This window comes from Tupaia chinensis, unplaced genomic scaffold, assembly GCF_000334495.1.
Source record: "Tupaia chinensis unplaced genomic scaffold, TupChi_1.0 Scaffold000387_1, whole genome shotgun sequence".
Classification (NCBI taxonomy): domain Eukaryota; kingdom Metazoa; phylum Chordata; class Mammalia; order Scandentia; family Tupaiidae; genus Tupaia; species Tupaia belangeri.
This window is the reverse complement of record NW_006159889.1, coordinates 117933-133922: the sequence shown is the minus strand read 5'-3', so window position 1 is coordinate 133922 and position 15990 is coordinate 117933. Positions and strand designations below refer to the sequence as shown.

The following is a 15990-nucleotide window of genomic DNA, read 5'->3' as shown; positions in this document are numbered from 1 at the left end:
AAAGAGTGAGAAATTCTTCAAAGCACCAAAGGGCTGACATGGTATTATGGAATCACCAATCAATAGCTGAAAATTTCCCTCCTCTCCCTCTCAGGTGACCCATGAGGTCACGGCAAAGTCCTTGCCTGGAATGACTGGAGACTAGGCATGGCAGATAAGGAGACTGAATAAGCAAGAAAAAGAAGCTGAAAGTAACGGGAAGCGGGCTTCTCACTGCCAGAGACTAGACTTACGAAGATGAGAAGCATCACAACCAGAATAAGCCCTGTGGTACTGGAGCGGATGGGAGGTATCTGGATGAACTCATGGGCTTTTTTGTTTGTTTGTTTGTTTGATGATATTCTATTTGACTTTATTTATTGTTATTAATATTTTCCAGTTCGATCAAAGAGAGAGAGAGGGGGACCAGCAGTTAGCATAATGGCTATGTCGCTGGACTCCCATGTAGTCGCCCGCGGTTCGCGTCTCAGACCCGGTGGCTTAAACTCACGCCAGGCGCGTGTGCGTGCTCTACCATGGTTCGATGCTTTGAATGCAAACGTTTTTTAAAGTGTTTTTTTTTTTTTTTTTTTGCCTTAGGTCACATGGACTTGCTGGAAGGAGAGAGAAAGAGACAGTGGGAGGGAACATGAGAAATCACCTCCTAGAGGGATGTCCACACCATAATCCCTTCTTCTCCATTCTCCTTCTGGGATCTTGAGCATGCACACCTGGTGTGATTTTCAAGCCATCAGGTTCAGGACTCGAACTGCAGTCGACCATGTGAGAGTCCAGCGACATAACAGCTACGCCACCTGCTGGCCCCTGAATGAAAACTTCTTAACAGCCTTGTCTGTGGGCATGCACTGAGTGCAGTTTGTGCAATGAATATGCAGCATGTGGCTACAGCTCCTTTTGGAATAGTTATGCCTTCTTTTCTTTGTCATCTTGGAAGCAAGTTCGCAAGAAAAAGCAAATTTCCTCGTCTTTAATGTCTGGGTCTCAAAAGAGAAAGAGAGAAAAAGGAAGGAGAAGGAAAAAGGCATTGGCCTTTCTCTCTCCTGAATGTCCTTGCAAACATAGGAGACACAACAACAGCTGTTCACCTCAGTGCCTGCACCTCCTTGATTAGAAGCAGTGATCAAAACACAGATCACCAATCCTTGGAAGACAGAGTCCTTATAGACCACTCCTGGCACTAAAAGCTGTTTGCAAGCTGCTCCGGGAACATATGCAGGGCTTCCTGCCATGGGGCTGAGGGAGGGGGGATGGGCAGGTGCAGCAGAGCTAAGAGTTGATTGAAATTAACTGCAATTTCCCATCCAAGTCTTGCCTAGAAGTTGTAAGCCTTCGATAAATCCCAGAGTTCCAAAACAGTTACATCAGAGAGTCTGCCAGTACAGTTACTGGATGGAGAGATGGATTCCTGGTGCTTTCTAAACTCAGCCATCTTCCCAGAATGCTCTCTCACCTTCCTCTTTCTGTAATGCTGCTTATGTTCGTCTGGGCCCTCCAAGCAATAGGCCCCCAAATAGTATTAAACGTGTGTAAGAATTTTACTAGGGAAACCTCTGTGAGAGTGAAAGGGAGAAGCAGCTGGGAGAGCCATCAGACGGTGTCGATGCAAACCTGATCCTGAATGACGGAATGTTAGTAGAAGCATCCGAGGCCGCCATAGAGTCTCCGAGGAAGTTTGATGAGCTGCATAACGTTTGCCAAGACCCTCAAGCCCGGAGGCCAAGTCGACTGCAGTCGATCTCTATCTACCAGGAACAGCTACCAGGAACAGGTTTGCTTTATTTAGAGTCTCTGCCAGGCTGTTAACAGCTCAGGAGCGCTTGGGAAGCATGGCTTCAGACCACGGGTGGTGGTGCTTTTCAGAGTAAAGCAACAGGGGCCCTGGGTCGATCGTACTCCCTGCAGTTGAAGATCTAGAAGCCACCTTCTCGTGGTAATCACTTTTTTACAGTTTGCAATATTTATAGCTATTATCTCAGATCTTAACAATATTCCTGTACTAGTAACAGCCAATATTTACTAAACATTAACAAAACATCATCTGATTCTCATTTAATCCGTACAACTTTAGCAATTAGGTAATATACAGATATATAACATAAAAAGTTTTCATGGTAACAAGAACTATGGAAAAGGTTTTGGTATTGGTACAGGGGGCTAGCAACATTAGAATCTGACCTGCATCTTCATAATTCCGTTGGCCTTTGGCTCATCATTGTAAGGTGGTCATGGCAGCCTCCTATCCTAAGATAGGGAGCAGAGGATGGTGCACAATAGAGCAATATTCTTTCTTTTTTTTTTTCATATTTTTAAGAATTATCTATTTAATTTTATTTATTCATTTATTTTAATTTGATGAGAGAGAGAGAAAGTGAGAAAGCAAGCCATCAGGTCCAGGACTCAAACAGTGGTCAGCCATGTGGGAGTGTCCAGTGCCTTAACCACCACGCCACCTGCTGGTCCCCCAGCAGAGCATTAGTCTATGTGGACCTCATTTTTGGAAATCAAGATAAGAAAAAAATATTTTAAAAATTATTTATTTAATTCCATTTGTTGTAATTAGTATTATTTGACCAGAGAGAGAGAGAGAGAGAGAGAGAGAAAGGGCAAGAAAGTGAGCCGCTAGGTCTGGTCCTTGAACCATGGTTGGCCATGTAGGAGTCCAGCCCTTCAATCACAATACCACCTACTGGCCCGCAAGATAAGAAAAGCTTTTCCAGTCCCATAGCAGACTTCTTCCTATGTCCAATTGTCTTGATCAACCACTCTGCCCCAAACGGGACTAGGAAAGCATGTGTTCGGCTTTTCCAGCTTTTCTAGTGCAAAGTTGGTAAGGGAAAAGAGGATCGTGAGTACTTTTGGATTGCCAACCAACAAAGTCTGTTACAGGACAATTCTAGACTTAGTCTTTAAGCTTGCTGCCTCTCTGGCAGTCTCTAACTTTGCTGAGAACTCTGTCTCTATTTTAAAGATCATCTAGAATGTTCATTCTGAGGCTCTATCTGCATTTGGATTTGATAGTTTGACAGTGAGATCCGAAAATCTGTGGATTTTCTTGTGGATGGTCCATAAACTGCACCTTAACAAACAGTTCACTACTCGGTGCTGACTTTTATGTCACGTAGTACTTACTAGCACCATTTTATAAATGAGGCCACTGAAGCTCTGGAAGGTCAAGTTTCATTGGCAGAACTAGCACTCAGATTTTTATTTATTTATTTATTTTTTACTTCAAGTCATTTTTCCATCCTGGTATCTCAAAAATGATTCAACAATTCATGAAAATTAAAATTTGATGAGAATAGGGACCAGCAGTTGGCGTAATGACTATGTTGCTGGATTCCCATGTAGTTGACCGCAGTTCGAGTCCTGGACCTGGAGGCTTAAACTCATGCTGGGCATGTGTGTGTGTGCGTGCCCAAGATCCCGAGAGGAGAATGGAGGAGAAGAGATTGTGGCATGGCCATCCCCACTGGGGGGTGATTTCTCACTTTCTGTCTCTCTGTCTCTCTCTGTCTTTCTGGTGGGCACACACCCTCTATAGCAAAAACCTCGGTGGCTTAAACTCATGCTGGGCACGTGTGCATACATGCCCAAGATCCTGAGAGAATGGAAGAGAAGGGATTGAGGTGTGGCCATCCCCCCCGGGGGGGGGGGTCATTTCTCACTTTCTGTCTCTCTGTCTGTCTTTCTGGCAAGCGCACACGCCCTATAGGAAAAGCCTCTCCAAAAAAAAAAAATAAATAAGTAGAGCCACATTCATAGTGCAGTAGTTAACCACTGTGCATAGGAGCCAGATCCCATATGGCCAACCATGTTTTAAGTCCCAGCCCTGTTGGCTTGAAAAACATACTAGGCATATGTGTGTACATGGCCCAGATCCTGATGTGATGGAGAAATGAAGGAAAAAGGATTGTGGTGTGACCATGTCCCATTGGGGGAAGAGGGATTTTTCTCTTCTTGGCAAACATATGTGCTCTCTGGCAAAAGAAAAAAAAGATAATAAGCAGTAAGAACAGAAGGGCAGATATGCACTAGAGAGACAAATCAAGTAGTAACGAATTTGGGAGAGTTGGGTATGGGGAGGAGATACCATTTCAAACATGGTTGGTTAGAGAAGGACTTTCTTTAAGAAAGACGGAAAGAACTGGGGTCAGCAGGTGGCATGGTGGTTAAGGCACTGGACTCCCACATGGCTGACTAGTTTGACCTGGTGGCTTGCTCTCTCACTTTCCATTTCTCTCTCTGGTCAGATTAAAAAAATAATAGGGGGGCAGCAAGGTGGCATGGTGGTTAAGGTACTAAACACCCACATGAACACGGTTTGAGTCCTAGATCCAGCAGCTTGAAACACACTGGACGCATGTGCATGCATGCCCAGAATCCTGAGAACAGAGAGGGGATCGCGGTGTGACCAACCCCCTGGTGGGCAATTTCTTTTTTTTTTTTAAACAGATAAATTCATACTTTTACAAATTTAAGATAGAAAAATATCAATATTCTTGTAGAAAGTACACTTAGGAAAAAACTAACCCAAACTTATTTTTACCACTTTCTTAACTTTAGAAGCTGAACAACATGTGAAGACAGATCTGCTCTACATCAGAGTTTGGTTTTGTAAGCAGTTTTACACTTTAGTGTACAGACATTGTAAAATGAAGCTAATGAGAATATAGCAGTTGCTCTTTTTATAACATGTTTTGGGCAATGTAATTAATACCAAACTATATTTCAGTATTAATTTCAGTATTTAATCCTGAAATATATTTCATTTACTTAAATGTGGGATGCAGTAAAACTGGTTTGTAAAAAAAGGCAATGGCATTGGATAATAATTATAAAGCAGTGAACCAAAACAACTTTAAAATATTTGTATAGTTACTAAAAGCAAACTTTAGACCTCATGATTTAAACTAAGAACTTGTATTTTCAAAATAGTTTTTAACGATTTTACCAATATATAATAGGATAACACAGCACTTATATTTAAAAACAAAAGAGAGAAATTAGAGTAAGCATGGAATTTCAGATGACTCTAAACAGTCAGTAAACATCAATTCCGTGTATTTATATATGTCATTTCAACAAGATATTCTTTGTTCAGAGGGCAATAGAAAATGTAGCTCTAACTATCATCAAAAAATGTGCCCCTGAATGTCATCTTGGAACTTGTAAGTGCTGTTATCATTTCTGTTCTCCATCTTTGGAAGACATGGTTGAGGCACTTGGTACATGCAGCTATGCAGTTCTGGTTCTGATGACAAAAAAAAAAAACCAAACAAACAAAAATCATGGAAGTGCCAGGAGCCTGAAGCCTGAACGTCTGCCTTACTGGGCTAAGCACCCTCACAATCTTTTGTCTCTGCAATGTCTCAGGAAAAGTCCGCTAAATAATTCACACAGGTGCTAACTTTCCTCTGTGTCCCTCTCAGCTTCTCTCTTCACTTCCCTTCGCCACTCCTCAGAGTACAACCAACCTGAGGCCCCTCCATTAAAATATTTCTGGCAGGGAACCAGCAGTTAGCGTAATGGCTATGTCGCTGGACTCCCACGTAGTCGACCGCGGTGCATGTCCTGGACCCAGTGGCTTAAAACTCATGCCGGGCACATGTGTGTGTGCCCAAGATCCCGAGAGGAGAATGGAGAAGGGATTGCGGCGTGACCATCCCCCCCTGGAGGGGTGATTTCTCGCTTTCTGTCTCTATGTCTGTCTGTCTGTCTGGTGAGCGCACGCGCCCTATAGCGAAAACCTCTCCCCCCCAAAAAAATTTCTGGCATATAAAATAAGTGTATGTACATATTTACATTCATGCATTTCCTCTTCAAGGACTGGGGAACTCCTCGTTTTCTATCAAATCCTTCTCCATATACTTGGTACCCCTGACTAATGGGCACACTTCAAGGCACCTGTCCTTTAAGGACCTGCTGGCCCCTTCTAGCGTGGTGCCTGCCACCTGTGAACCACTAGTCACCAGGGGAGCCCCTCTGGAGCTGCCCCTTGCCTTGTGCTTGCTCTGCTGAGCAGAGCCACCTCTGCCTGCTGCCTCCCCACCTTCAGACCCGCCATTCCCATTCTCCCCAGGCAGTTCTTCCATGACAAACAGCAGCTGGTCTCCACTTGGCAGTGCCTCCTGTTCCCAGGGCTGGGACTCCAGGTCTCTGTGGTTGCTCTGCTTTCTGGTTTCCACAAATTTGGCCACAATGATGGAGCCCAGGGTGTTCACCACAATGCCAGCAATGAACAGAGGTGGGCTCCACGTGGCTGAAGGCCACCATGTCCACCACGATGGTGGCAATGCTCTTCACCACAAAGCTGGTGGTCACGGCCGAGTTGATGTAGTGCAGTGCAGCATGGTGAAGTTCACAGCGCAGCTGATCAGGATGCTGGCCACAAAGATGCAGACCATGGTCGGGTCCTTCCAGCCAGGAAAGGTCCAGACGTGGATGGAGTCGGTGCTGGTGAAGGAGCAGATGACCAGCAGCGGGGTGGCGGAGACTGTGATGACATATTGTGTGGTGAGCGGCCTGTGCTCGGGATCGGTGCTGGCTTTCTGGGTGAGCACCAGGTAGGTGGCATGCACCAGCACCGCCAGCACGCCTGTCACGTAGCCGATGGGGTCTCGTCAGCTCACCAGCTCCTTGCGGGAGCTCGGTATAAACATCTCTAGATCCCAGGGAACTGGCCAGTGTGCCCCACCGTGCTGGGCTGCTTTGGGGAAGACCCTGCAGTGCTGCCTCCCCAAGCCAGGGTATGCCTTCACCCCATGCTTCCTGTATGGCTTTAAAACGCCGCACAGCCTTGCCTTCATACACACCCCTCGTGGGTGATTTCTCTCTCCATCTCTCTCCTGCAAGCGAATGTGCTCTATAACAAACAAAAAACCTCAAACAAAAAAAGTCTCTAAAAATAATAAGAAAGACTGAAAGAATAAGGGGAAAAGCCATTACCTAATAAAGAGGGGAAAGCAGGTGAATAAAGGCCTGCAGGTGGGAGTACCTGGCACACGTGACAATAAAGAGGCCGGTGAGGCTCAAGTGGAGTAAGTGCCCTCTCGGAAGAGTAGAAGGAAATGGGGGTGGGCAGGTGGGAACATGTTGGCTTCTCATAGTAAGACTGGAAGCCTCTGGAGGATTCTAAGTGACCCAAGGTCTAACAGAGGTTTTCATCTGTGAAGGGTGCAGAGAACTCACTCCAGGGGCTACTATTAACAATCATCCAGGTAATAGATGGAGACCTACACCCCAAAGTTAGTTAGTCTGGGTTATTTCATTTTGTTTATACCTTTTCTTTCTTTTGCCAGAGGGTATGTGCGTCCACAAAGGCACATCCCGCCTCCAGTGGGGTGTGGTCATGCCATAATCCTTTCCCTCTATTTCTCTATCCCACTAAGATTACTGGCATGCACACGTACCAGCGTGTTTTTCAAGCCATTAAGTAGACCACACAGGATCCAGTTCCCATAACACAGCACTTAACCACTCCGCTTCAGGGCCGGCTCCATGTTCAGAATCGAGGGGGTTGGCAGACACTTTGGATGGAAGTCAAGGCTGACTTGAGGCTGTGGCTTGAACCTGGAAGGTTGTTACTGAGATGGGGAAGACTGTGGGGGCAGCAGGTTCCATGGCAGCAACCCTACGCACTGCACAACCTGCTGCAGACTGGGGCCTCCGTCATCTGCACAGCCCTGCTCTCACAGAAGAGACTGTCTCCATTCCTAACCCAGGAAAGACTTTACAACCACCACCTTTTGGACGGCTGGTCTTGAACACCGACCAATGCACTTTCCACTTCGTTCTCTGGAATTGTAGTGCCTCCCTTTCTGGCTTTGTTCCAAAGTTCAGGTCCCCACCTTCACCTCTTTGTATTCCATGAGACAGACACTGCTCCCAACAGGATCCCAATGCCATGATCCACCTTCAGCCTCAGATGATAGGCATGCACACCCCCAGGGAGGACACCAGATAGAACCCTGAACATCCCAGGAGTCAGCTTCACAGAACATGTTTCACCACTGTGTCACACCCGAAGTAAGAAATCACCTCCCAGGGGAATGGCCACACCAGAATGCATGAGACAGACACTGCTCCCAACAGGATCCCAATGCCATGATCCACCTTCAGCCTCAGATGATAGGCATGCACACCCCCAGGGAGGACACCAGATAGAACCCTGAACATCCCAGGAGTCAGCTTCACAGAACATGTTTCACCACTGTGTCACACCCGAAGTAAGAAATCACCTCCCAGGGGAATGGCCACACCATAATGCCTTCTCTCAGAATTTGGGGTATGCATGCACACACACCCAGCATGATTTTCAAGCCACTGGGTCTGGAACTGTGGTCAGACTTGTGGGAGTCCAGCACCACCTAATGGCTCCATTACTGTTATATTTTTGGTTTCATCCCAGGTGCAGACTTCAGCAACAATGTGCAAACTTACTTTCTGATCAAATCTATTTGCCCCAGAGTTAAAGTAAAAGTTGCTATTTTATAAATAATCTACATTCCTTATCACCTCCTTATCCTAGACAGAAAAGTCCCGAGATGCTGAACAGCTGCCCAGAGCCAGTCTGTGAAAGGACTAATAAAACCACCAGGGGTAGGGCCAACAGATGGCATGATTACATTGCTGGACTCCCACGTAAGCCAAACACGGTTTGAGTCCTGGACCTGGCAGCTTAAAACTCACACCAGGCGTGTGTGTGTGTGCATGCCCAAGATCCTGAAAGGAGACTGGCGAAGGGACTGCAGTATGACCATCTCCCTGGGGTGATATCTTGCTTTCTGTCCTTCCCTGTCTCTCTGTCAAGGGCACACACCGTATAGCAAAAATCTCTTAGAAAAAAAAAACACATCTGGGGTGGTATAGATACAGCGCCAGCCAACAGTTATTCACTTCTCTAATTTTTGTTAACACTACAAGCAGATGAAGTACAGTTTATCAACTGCCTGGGACACCCCTCAGAGCAGGACTAGTTAAGTTTCTTCCCCGTATGTGACCACTTAGAAGGCAGACACCAATATTCCCAGCAGAACCTCAGGGTTTACCCGAGCATACATTACACTCGCCTGGTACAGTACCTTAGCCCTCTCCTTCTTTGTCCAGCACCTTAACCACACCTACTGGTCCCCCTCTCCATTTTTCTTTCCTAAGGATTATTTTATCTTTTTGTTTTAATCTGACCAGAGAGGGAGAAAGCAAGCTGCCAGGTCAGGGACTTGAACTGTGGTCAACTGTGTGGGAGTCCAGTGCCCTTAACCATTCTGCCACCTGCTGGCCCCAAGTTCTCTCCATTTCCGAATCTGACCTAATTCAGCTCCCTTCCTAAACCTTCCCCTATGCTGCCTGGAATTGTTAGCAGCACCTTGCTGGGTGTTCCATCTTCTCACCTCACCCTAGTACTTCCCTTGGAGCCGGTGGTGGTGGGTTTCCCCCCTTATCCCAAATTATCAAGGTGTCTTGGAAGCCAGTCCTGAGACACAATTACTTTACTCTCCCCTAATCTTTGATAAAACTCTAGTGGATCATGAGAACACACGTCTGGTGTATTGTCACTGGAAATAACCTCCAAACTTTCACATTCTGGTCAGCCTTGCCATATTTCACCTCCGTATCATCCTTGAGCTCCCTGCCCCCGTATTTTTTCCATTCCTGATGACATTCCCCACTTTGCTCATTTTAATGTTTGTGTGATAGAAAACCTAGAATTATCACTCTCTGTTGCTCACTCTGCTCGTTACATGGCTTTTATTCTGCACAATGGCTATGGAATAGTTCTCCAGTCTCTCAAGTCCTTACCTGGTTCTATTGTAGTCTTGGCCCCAAACTTAGGGGAGGACTTTCTAGAATTTACTAGTAGTCAATTTTCATCTTTTCTTGCTAGTCACCAGTCCCTGGATTTAGCCACATCACAGGGCTCCCGGACTCTATCCTAGTCCATCTTCCTGCAGTTTCTTTCCCTTGGGCCCTGAAAGCTGCCCCCCGTCCACCCAAATACACACACACACACACACACGTTTCTGGACAGTGGTCACGTTCAAGCAAGTGTCGGATTACTCAGAGTGCGCCAACAAGTACCTTAACGTTAGAAAAGAACACTTGAGGGACCAGCAGTTAGCGTAATGGCTACGTCGCTGGACTCCCATGTAGTTGACCGCGGTTTGCATCCCAGACCCAGTGGCTTAAAACTCACGCCGGGCGCACCTGTGTGTGTGCCCAAGATCCTGAGAGGAGAATGGAGAAGGGATTGCGGCATGGCCATCCCCCCTGGGGGGTGATTTCTCGCTTTCTCTCTGTCTCTGTCTGGCGAATGCACACGCCCTATAGCAAAAAACCTCTCAAAAATAACCCCCCCCCCAAAAAAAAAACCCACAAACACTTGGCTTAGGATACATGGCATTAAAAACACAAAAATCACTTCACTGACTTCCATGTTCTTGAATAGCCTTCCCTTAGACAGCACATCATGTTACCATCCCTACCATGTAAGGAATCTGGTCAATGTCAAGTGAGCATACCAAGCTGCGGGAGGATGTTCCAATGCATGTTAGAGCACATTCTTCCCCTTTACCACTGCCTTATAGCAGAAGAACTCACACATAACCTTAACACTAGTTTCTCCACTGACAAAGTTTTTCTTACAGATGAGCTAATCCCTATGTGGAAAACAGGCAAATCATGAGTACATACCTTCTTTTTGTTTTATTGCTGTGTGTGTGCACTCACCTGGGGGCAGGGGGGAGGAAGGGGAAAAGATACAGACAGCCCTCCCCCCTGCCCCCATGGTCACAAAGCAACCCTTATGCCTCTCATCTTCGTTCTCGCCAGGACTTGGGCACGCATGCATATACATCTGGCATTTTTTTCAAGTTGCCAGGGCAAAGATGCAAACTGTGGTCAGTCATGTGAGATGAGGCTCCCTGAACTACTAGTACTAGGCTAAGGGCGCTGGCCTGGCACACATCTTCTAGTTTTTAGTATGACCCTACCGCTATGTAATGTTACCCAATACACAATTACAAAATTAAAAAAAAAAATTCCTTAGGAGATTATATGCAGACTGGCTTAAGCTGAAGTTCTTATATACAGCTAAGGAGTCAAATTAAAACAGAAATACACAAAGACAATTATTTAAGACCTTTATTAACAGGTGCTTGCAGTTTGTTGACTTTTTTGAAAAAATCAAGTTGTAAACTTTTATTACAAATTAAAAATGAAGTTCTTAAAAATCTCAACTTGACCAGATATGAAACAATTTAAAAACCTTTAAAGGTGTATTGAGAAAAACCAGGCTTTTTTTTAAAAAACACGTTTGTCATTACCAAAAAGAGACATCTTTAGGTAAAAATAATAAAAACCCCATGCTGCATAGATAATGCAGATAGTTCTAGTTATCTGGTCAACGGGCAAAAAGCAAGCACTTAAGGTCTTCAGCTCCAATCTTTTGTTCATTTCTTATTGCTGGAATTTCATATTCACTTCTTGTAGGATGACTAAACTGCAAGAAAAAAAGAAATGAAAAGATTATCATTGTGATAATCCATCACAATGCTTAGTGTATCCAAATGCATCACATTAATAACTATGTATATGAAGCCATGAACAAATCTCATAATGGTTTGAGCTAGGAAAGTAGTTTATAACAGAGTTACTTGTGGGGCTGGCAGGTGGTATGGAGGCTAAGGCACTGGACCCCACATGGCCAAATCCACAGTTCTGGACCAGTCATGGACCCAGTGTCCTGACAAATCCTGCCAGGCACACATGTGCTGCATGCCCAAAATCCTGAGAGGAAAAATGGGTTTGTTACGTGGCCATCCACTTGGGGGTGACTTCTAAATTTCACTCTGGTGAGCACAAACACCAGAGAAAAACAAAACAAAACAAAACAAAACAAAAATGGTTACTTGTAGCTGAGGGTGTCCTTATGCCAAAATTGAAAATTATTCCAGGGAACCAGCAGTTAGCGTAATGGCTATGTCGCTGGACTCCCACGTAGTCGACTGCGGTTCGCGTCCTGGACTTGGTGGCTTAAAACTCACGCTGGGCGCGTGTGCGTGCATGCCCAAGATCCCGAGAGGAGAATGGAGGAGAAGGGATTGCGGCGTGACCATCCCCCCTGGGGGGTGATTTCTCGCTTTCTGTCTGTCTCTGTCTGGCGAGCGCACGCACCCTATAATGAAAATCCCCCCCCCAAAAAATTCCAGAGCCAAAGATACCAATTTCTGCCTTTCAGTAGTTCTAAGCAAAACAATCAATGAAATGGAAACCCTTAAAATTTTGGAATTTTAAGCTAACAAAAACGAGCAAGCCAATAAATCACAACAAAAAACCCCTAAGTTTATCGTTATTTGATCTGTCAAAAGACCAGCATTAACCTTACAGACACTTTGAATCAAGTAGAAGTAATGCTCACTCCTAGTAGTGCTCACTCCTAGGAGTTAAGCACTACTCTTTTGCTGTAAGGTGTGTGTGCCTGCCAGGGAGAGACAAACCAGGAAAGTACCCCTGGGGGAATGGCCATGAAGCAATTCCTTTTCCATTTTCCTCTTGTGATTTTGGGCAGACATGCACAAGTACCCACCATATTTTTCAAGCCACTGGGTCCGGAACTTGAATGGTGTAGTGAGCCATGTGAGTTTCAGCCTTCTTAATTATTACACTGGCTCTTAAGCCCCATTTTTTTTTCTTTTTTTTTTAGAAACAAAACAGCTCCCAGATTAACTAACCAAAAAAAACAACAACAAAAAAACAAAACCCACAACAATTAAAAGTAACTATACCTATTAAAAGATGATACCAAAGTTGCCACTTTCCCTCAACTGACTTTTCATAATCTAGGTTTATTAATTCTAGCAGACACCCCACTTCTTGAAAAGAAAGGAAGCTTAAGTAACATAATGTAATTAACATACTTGCCAGTAAAATCAGCAACTTCTTCAGAGCTTACTTGTGAAATCAGAACTAATTCAGCAAAGTTGACACAAAGTTGTAATATTCAAAATACATGATGTAAGACAAGTCTGAGTGCCAGAACTGTGAATTAGCTGAGGGGCAAAGTATGGTTTTTACTAAGTCTGAAAATATATATATAACTGGGTTCCCCCCTTGGGTTAGTAAAATAAGAGGAACACCACTCATGACTGCCCACATTGGGGCCAGAAGGCCACCTAGACTTGACTTACCCGGATGATGGTAGAGATGGTAAGCCGGCATTTACTCAGCCCCGCCCTGCTCAGCCTCGGGAGCGGACGAATTCTCAGCTGGTGGATCGGCTGCGTTTGTCTCTTTGCCATCTTGTGGTTTAGGGTTCTCTGGGCGTCTGCGTCGGTAATTGAAGTTGCGTCGGTACCGACGTTGAGGTGGCTGCTGACCTTGGGTCTCATCTCCTTGATTTTCCTTATCCTCTTCATTGCCGTCCTCTCTGGGCTGTCTTTGGCTTTCAGTTATTTATCTAGATTGAAATACTTTTATTATTATTTAAGATCTTTATTAATAGATGCTTGCAATTTGTTGACTTTTTGAAAAAATCAAATTGTAAACTTTTATTACAAATTAAAAATGAGTTCTTAAAAACCTCAACTTGACCAGATATGAAACAATTTAAAAACCTTTAAAGATGTATTGAGAAAAAACAAGCGTTTTTAAAAAAACACGTTTGTCATTACCAAAACAAGACATCCTTAGGTAAAAATAATAAAAACTCCATGCTGCATACATAATGCAGAGAGTTCTAGTTATGTGGTCAATGGGCAAAAGGCAGGCACTTAAGGTTTTCAGCTCCAATCTTTCGTTCATTTTTTACTGCTGGAACTTCATATTCACTTCCTGTTGGATGACTAAATTGGATGATGGTAGAGATGGTAAGCCGGCATTTACTCAGCGCCCCCTGATCAGCCTCTCTCACCTGGGGCATCGGCCGCTTTTGTCTCTTCGCCATCTTGTGGTTTAGGGTTCTCTGGGCGTCTGCGTCGGTAATTGAAGTTGCGTCGGTACCGACGTTGAGGTGGCTGCTGACCTTGGGTCTCATCTCCTTGATTTTCCTTATCCTCTTCATTGCCGTCCTCTCTGGGCTGTCTTTGGCGAGGAGGGCCCCTGGAATGAACATTATACAAACTTAAAGACAAAAACCTATCTTCAACCTCACCCTGTGCTCAGCCCTTGGTTCACCATATAGCCACATCTAACCATTCTTTTTACTAAGTGGTGCAAGAATTTTGGCGAAGTCTGAAGAGCACACTTGGATCCCATTCCACAGAATGAGCATGATGATTCTAAATAAGGAATTGGACATAAATTGGTAGATTATTTCCTCAACCTGGTTTAATGAACTAGCAGAAGTTTTGCCCATAGCACACCCTCCTACAAAGCAATCATGGAAAGGCCAATAGTAGTACATCAATACTTTGATATCATTTAAAAAGATAAAAAAAAAAGCGGGTTTTATGAAAGGGCCAGCAACTGGCATAGAAGTTAAAGTGCTGGATCCTTCAGTCAACTCTGTAGTTTGAGACTGGACCCCATGGCTTGAAAATCATGCTGGGCCCCATGCGTGTGTGCCCCAAAATTCAGAGGAAAGAATGAAGAAGATTGTGGTATAGCCATTCCGTCTTGGGGTGGGGTGACTTCTCACTTTTCCTGTCCCGTCTCTCTTGGGTAAGAACATGTGCTCTTATAGCAAAAACTGAAAGGTGTTATGGCAACCAGGTTTGAGAACAAGTTCTACAAACTTTTACAGATGAACACTTGCTAAAGAGGCAGAAAATCAAAACAAAGGAAAAGATGTCTCCTTTGTAAAAATATGAGTATATGGCAATCATGTATCATTAAGAAAATGAAGAACCGAGAAGACCGAGTCTTCCATGGGAGCCGAGATCTAGTGCTTCCAGGGAATAAGAGAAATGAAGATTTTCTGCTGATAATTCACCCTGGTAGAGGTCCCTGTATCCTCTATCTCTTCATTTTTTAAATTTTCTTAAAGGAAAAGTATTTTCTTGGCTCTTGAAATCCTCCTTTATCTTGCTAATAATCCCCTTTCCCCCTTCCCATTTAGAAATCCTCCTTTATCTTGCTAATAATCCCCTTACCCCCTTCCCATTCACGAGACAAAAAGGGGAGCAGGCCTTCAGAAGAATGAGTCCTCCATGGAAGCTGAGATATAGCGCTTTTGTAGGCTGTGCAGTTTTCAGTTTTTTTTTTTTTCTTTCTTCTCTGTTTTCTTACCCATTTTCTTTTACCTCATCGCGTTGCTTCTTGGCCACCACACACTGAGTGTCTAGATAGGTCTAAGTGATACGTAACCAAGTATCTGAATACTAACTATTAGGGGCAACATATTCAATTCACACTGAATCTACCATACAAATGAAGAAAAACTAAATGGCTAAGTGCACATCACCTCCTCCTGCACATTTCTGATCGCTCAGATTGAACTTCTGGAAATTAGGAAGAAATGAATAACCCATCAGATGAGTAGAAATCACTGCAGAGGCACAAAAAATATGAGAAACCGGGACCAGCAGTTAGCATAATGGCTATGGACTTCCATGTAGCTGACCGAGGTTCGAGTCCCAGACTCGGCGGCTTAAACTCACACCAGGCGCGTGTGCATGCGTGCCCAAGATCCCGAGAGGAGAACGGAGAGGGGATTGCATCATGGCTATCCCCTCTGGGGGGTGATTTCTTGCTTTCCGTCTCTCTCTCTCTCTCTGGCAAGCACACACGCCCAATAAGAAAGAACCTCTCCAAAAAAAATAAGAAACAGAAATATGAGAAACCAAGAAAATACCTCTCTCCCAAGGGAAAAGAGTAACTTCTTCATCAACGGATAGTACAAAGGAACTCACAGAAATGTCTGATAAAGAATTTAGGATATTCTGGGAACCAGCAGTTAGTGTAATGGCTATGTTGCTGGACTCCCACGTAGTCGACCGTGGTTCGCGTCCCAGACCCGGTGGCTTAAAACTCACACCGGGTGTGTGTGTGTGTGTG

At 44.6% G+C, this 15990-nt stretch overlaps 1 protein-coding gene, 1 long non-coding RNA gene and 1 pseudogene across 2 annotated transcripts in view; 1 reads left to right on the top strand and 2 right to left on the bottom strand.

The window, feature by feature from the left end:
• Positions 1 to 615, top strand: part of LOC106735430 (uncharacterized) — a 4373-nt gene extending 3758 nt beyond the window's left edge. The window contains exons 2-3 of the long non-coding RNA XR_001370759.1: positions 95 to 289; positions 580 to 615. This is a non-coding gene — a long non-coding RNA (uncharacterized LOC106735430). The remainder of the gene's footprint in view (positions 1 to 94; positions 290 to 579) is intronic.
• Positions 616 to 5757: 5142 nt separating this feature from the next.
• LOC102481158 (solute carrier family 35 member D3-like) lies at positions 5758 to 7213 on the bottom strand (annotated as a pseudogene).
• A 6531-nt stretch (positions 7214 to 13744) lies between these two features.
• The window catches only part of YBX1 (Y-box binding protein 1), a gene marked incomplete at its 5' end in the record, with an annotated part of 25464 nt that continues 23218 nt past the window's right edge, over positions 13745 to 15990 (bottom strand). The window contains 2 exons of the mRNA XM_027773894.1: positions 13745 to 13827; positions 13907 to 14094. Of these exons, the coding sequence (XP_027629695.1) occupies positions 13745 to 13827; positions 13907 to 14094 (271 nt within the window). The remainder of the gene's footprint in view (positions 13828 to 13906; positions 14095 to 15990) is intronic.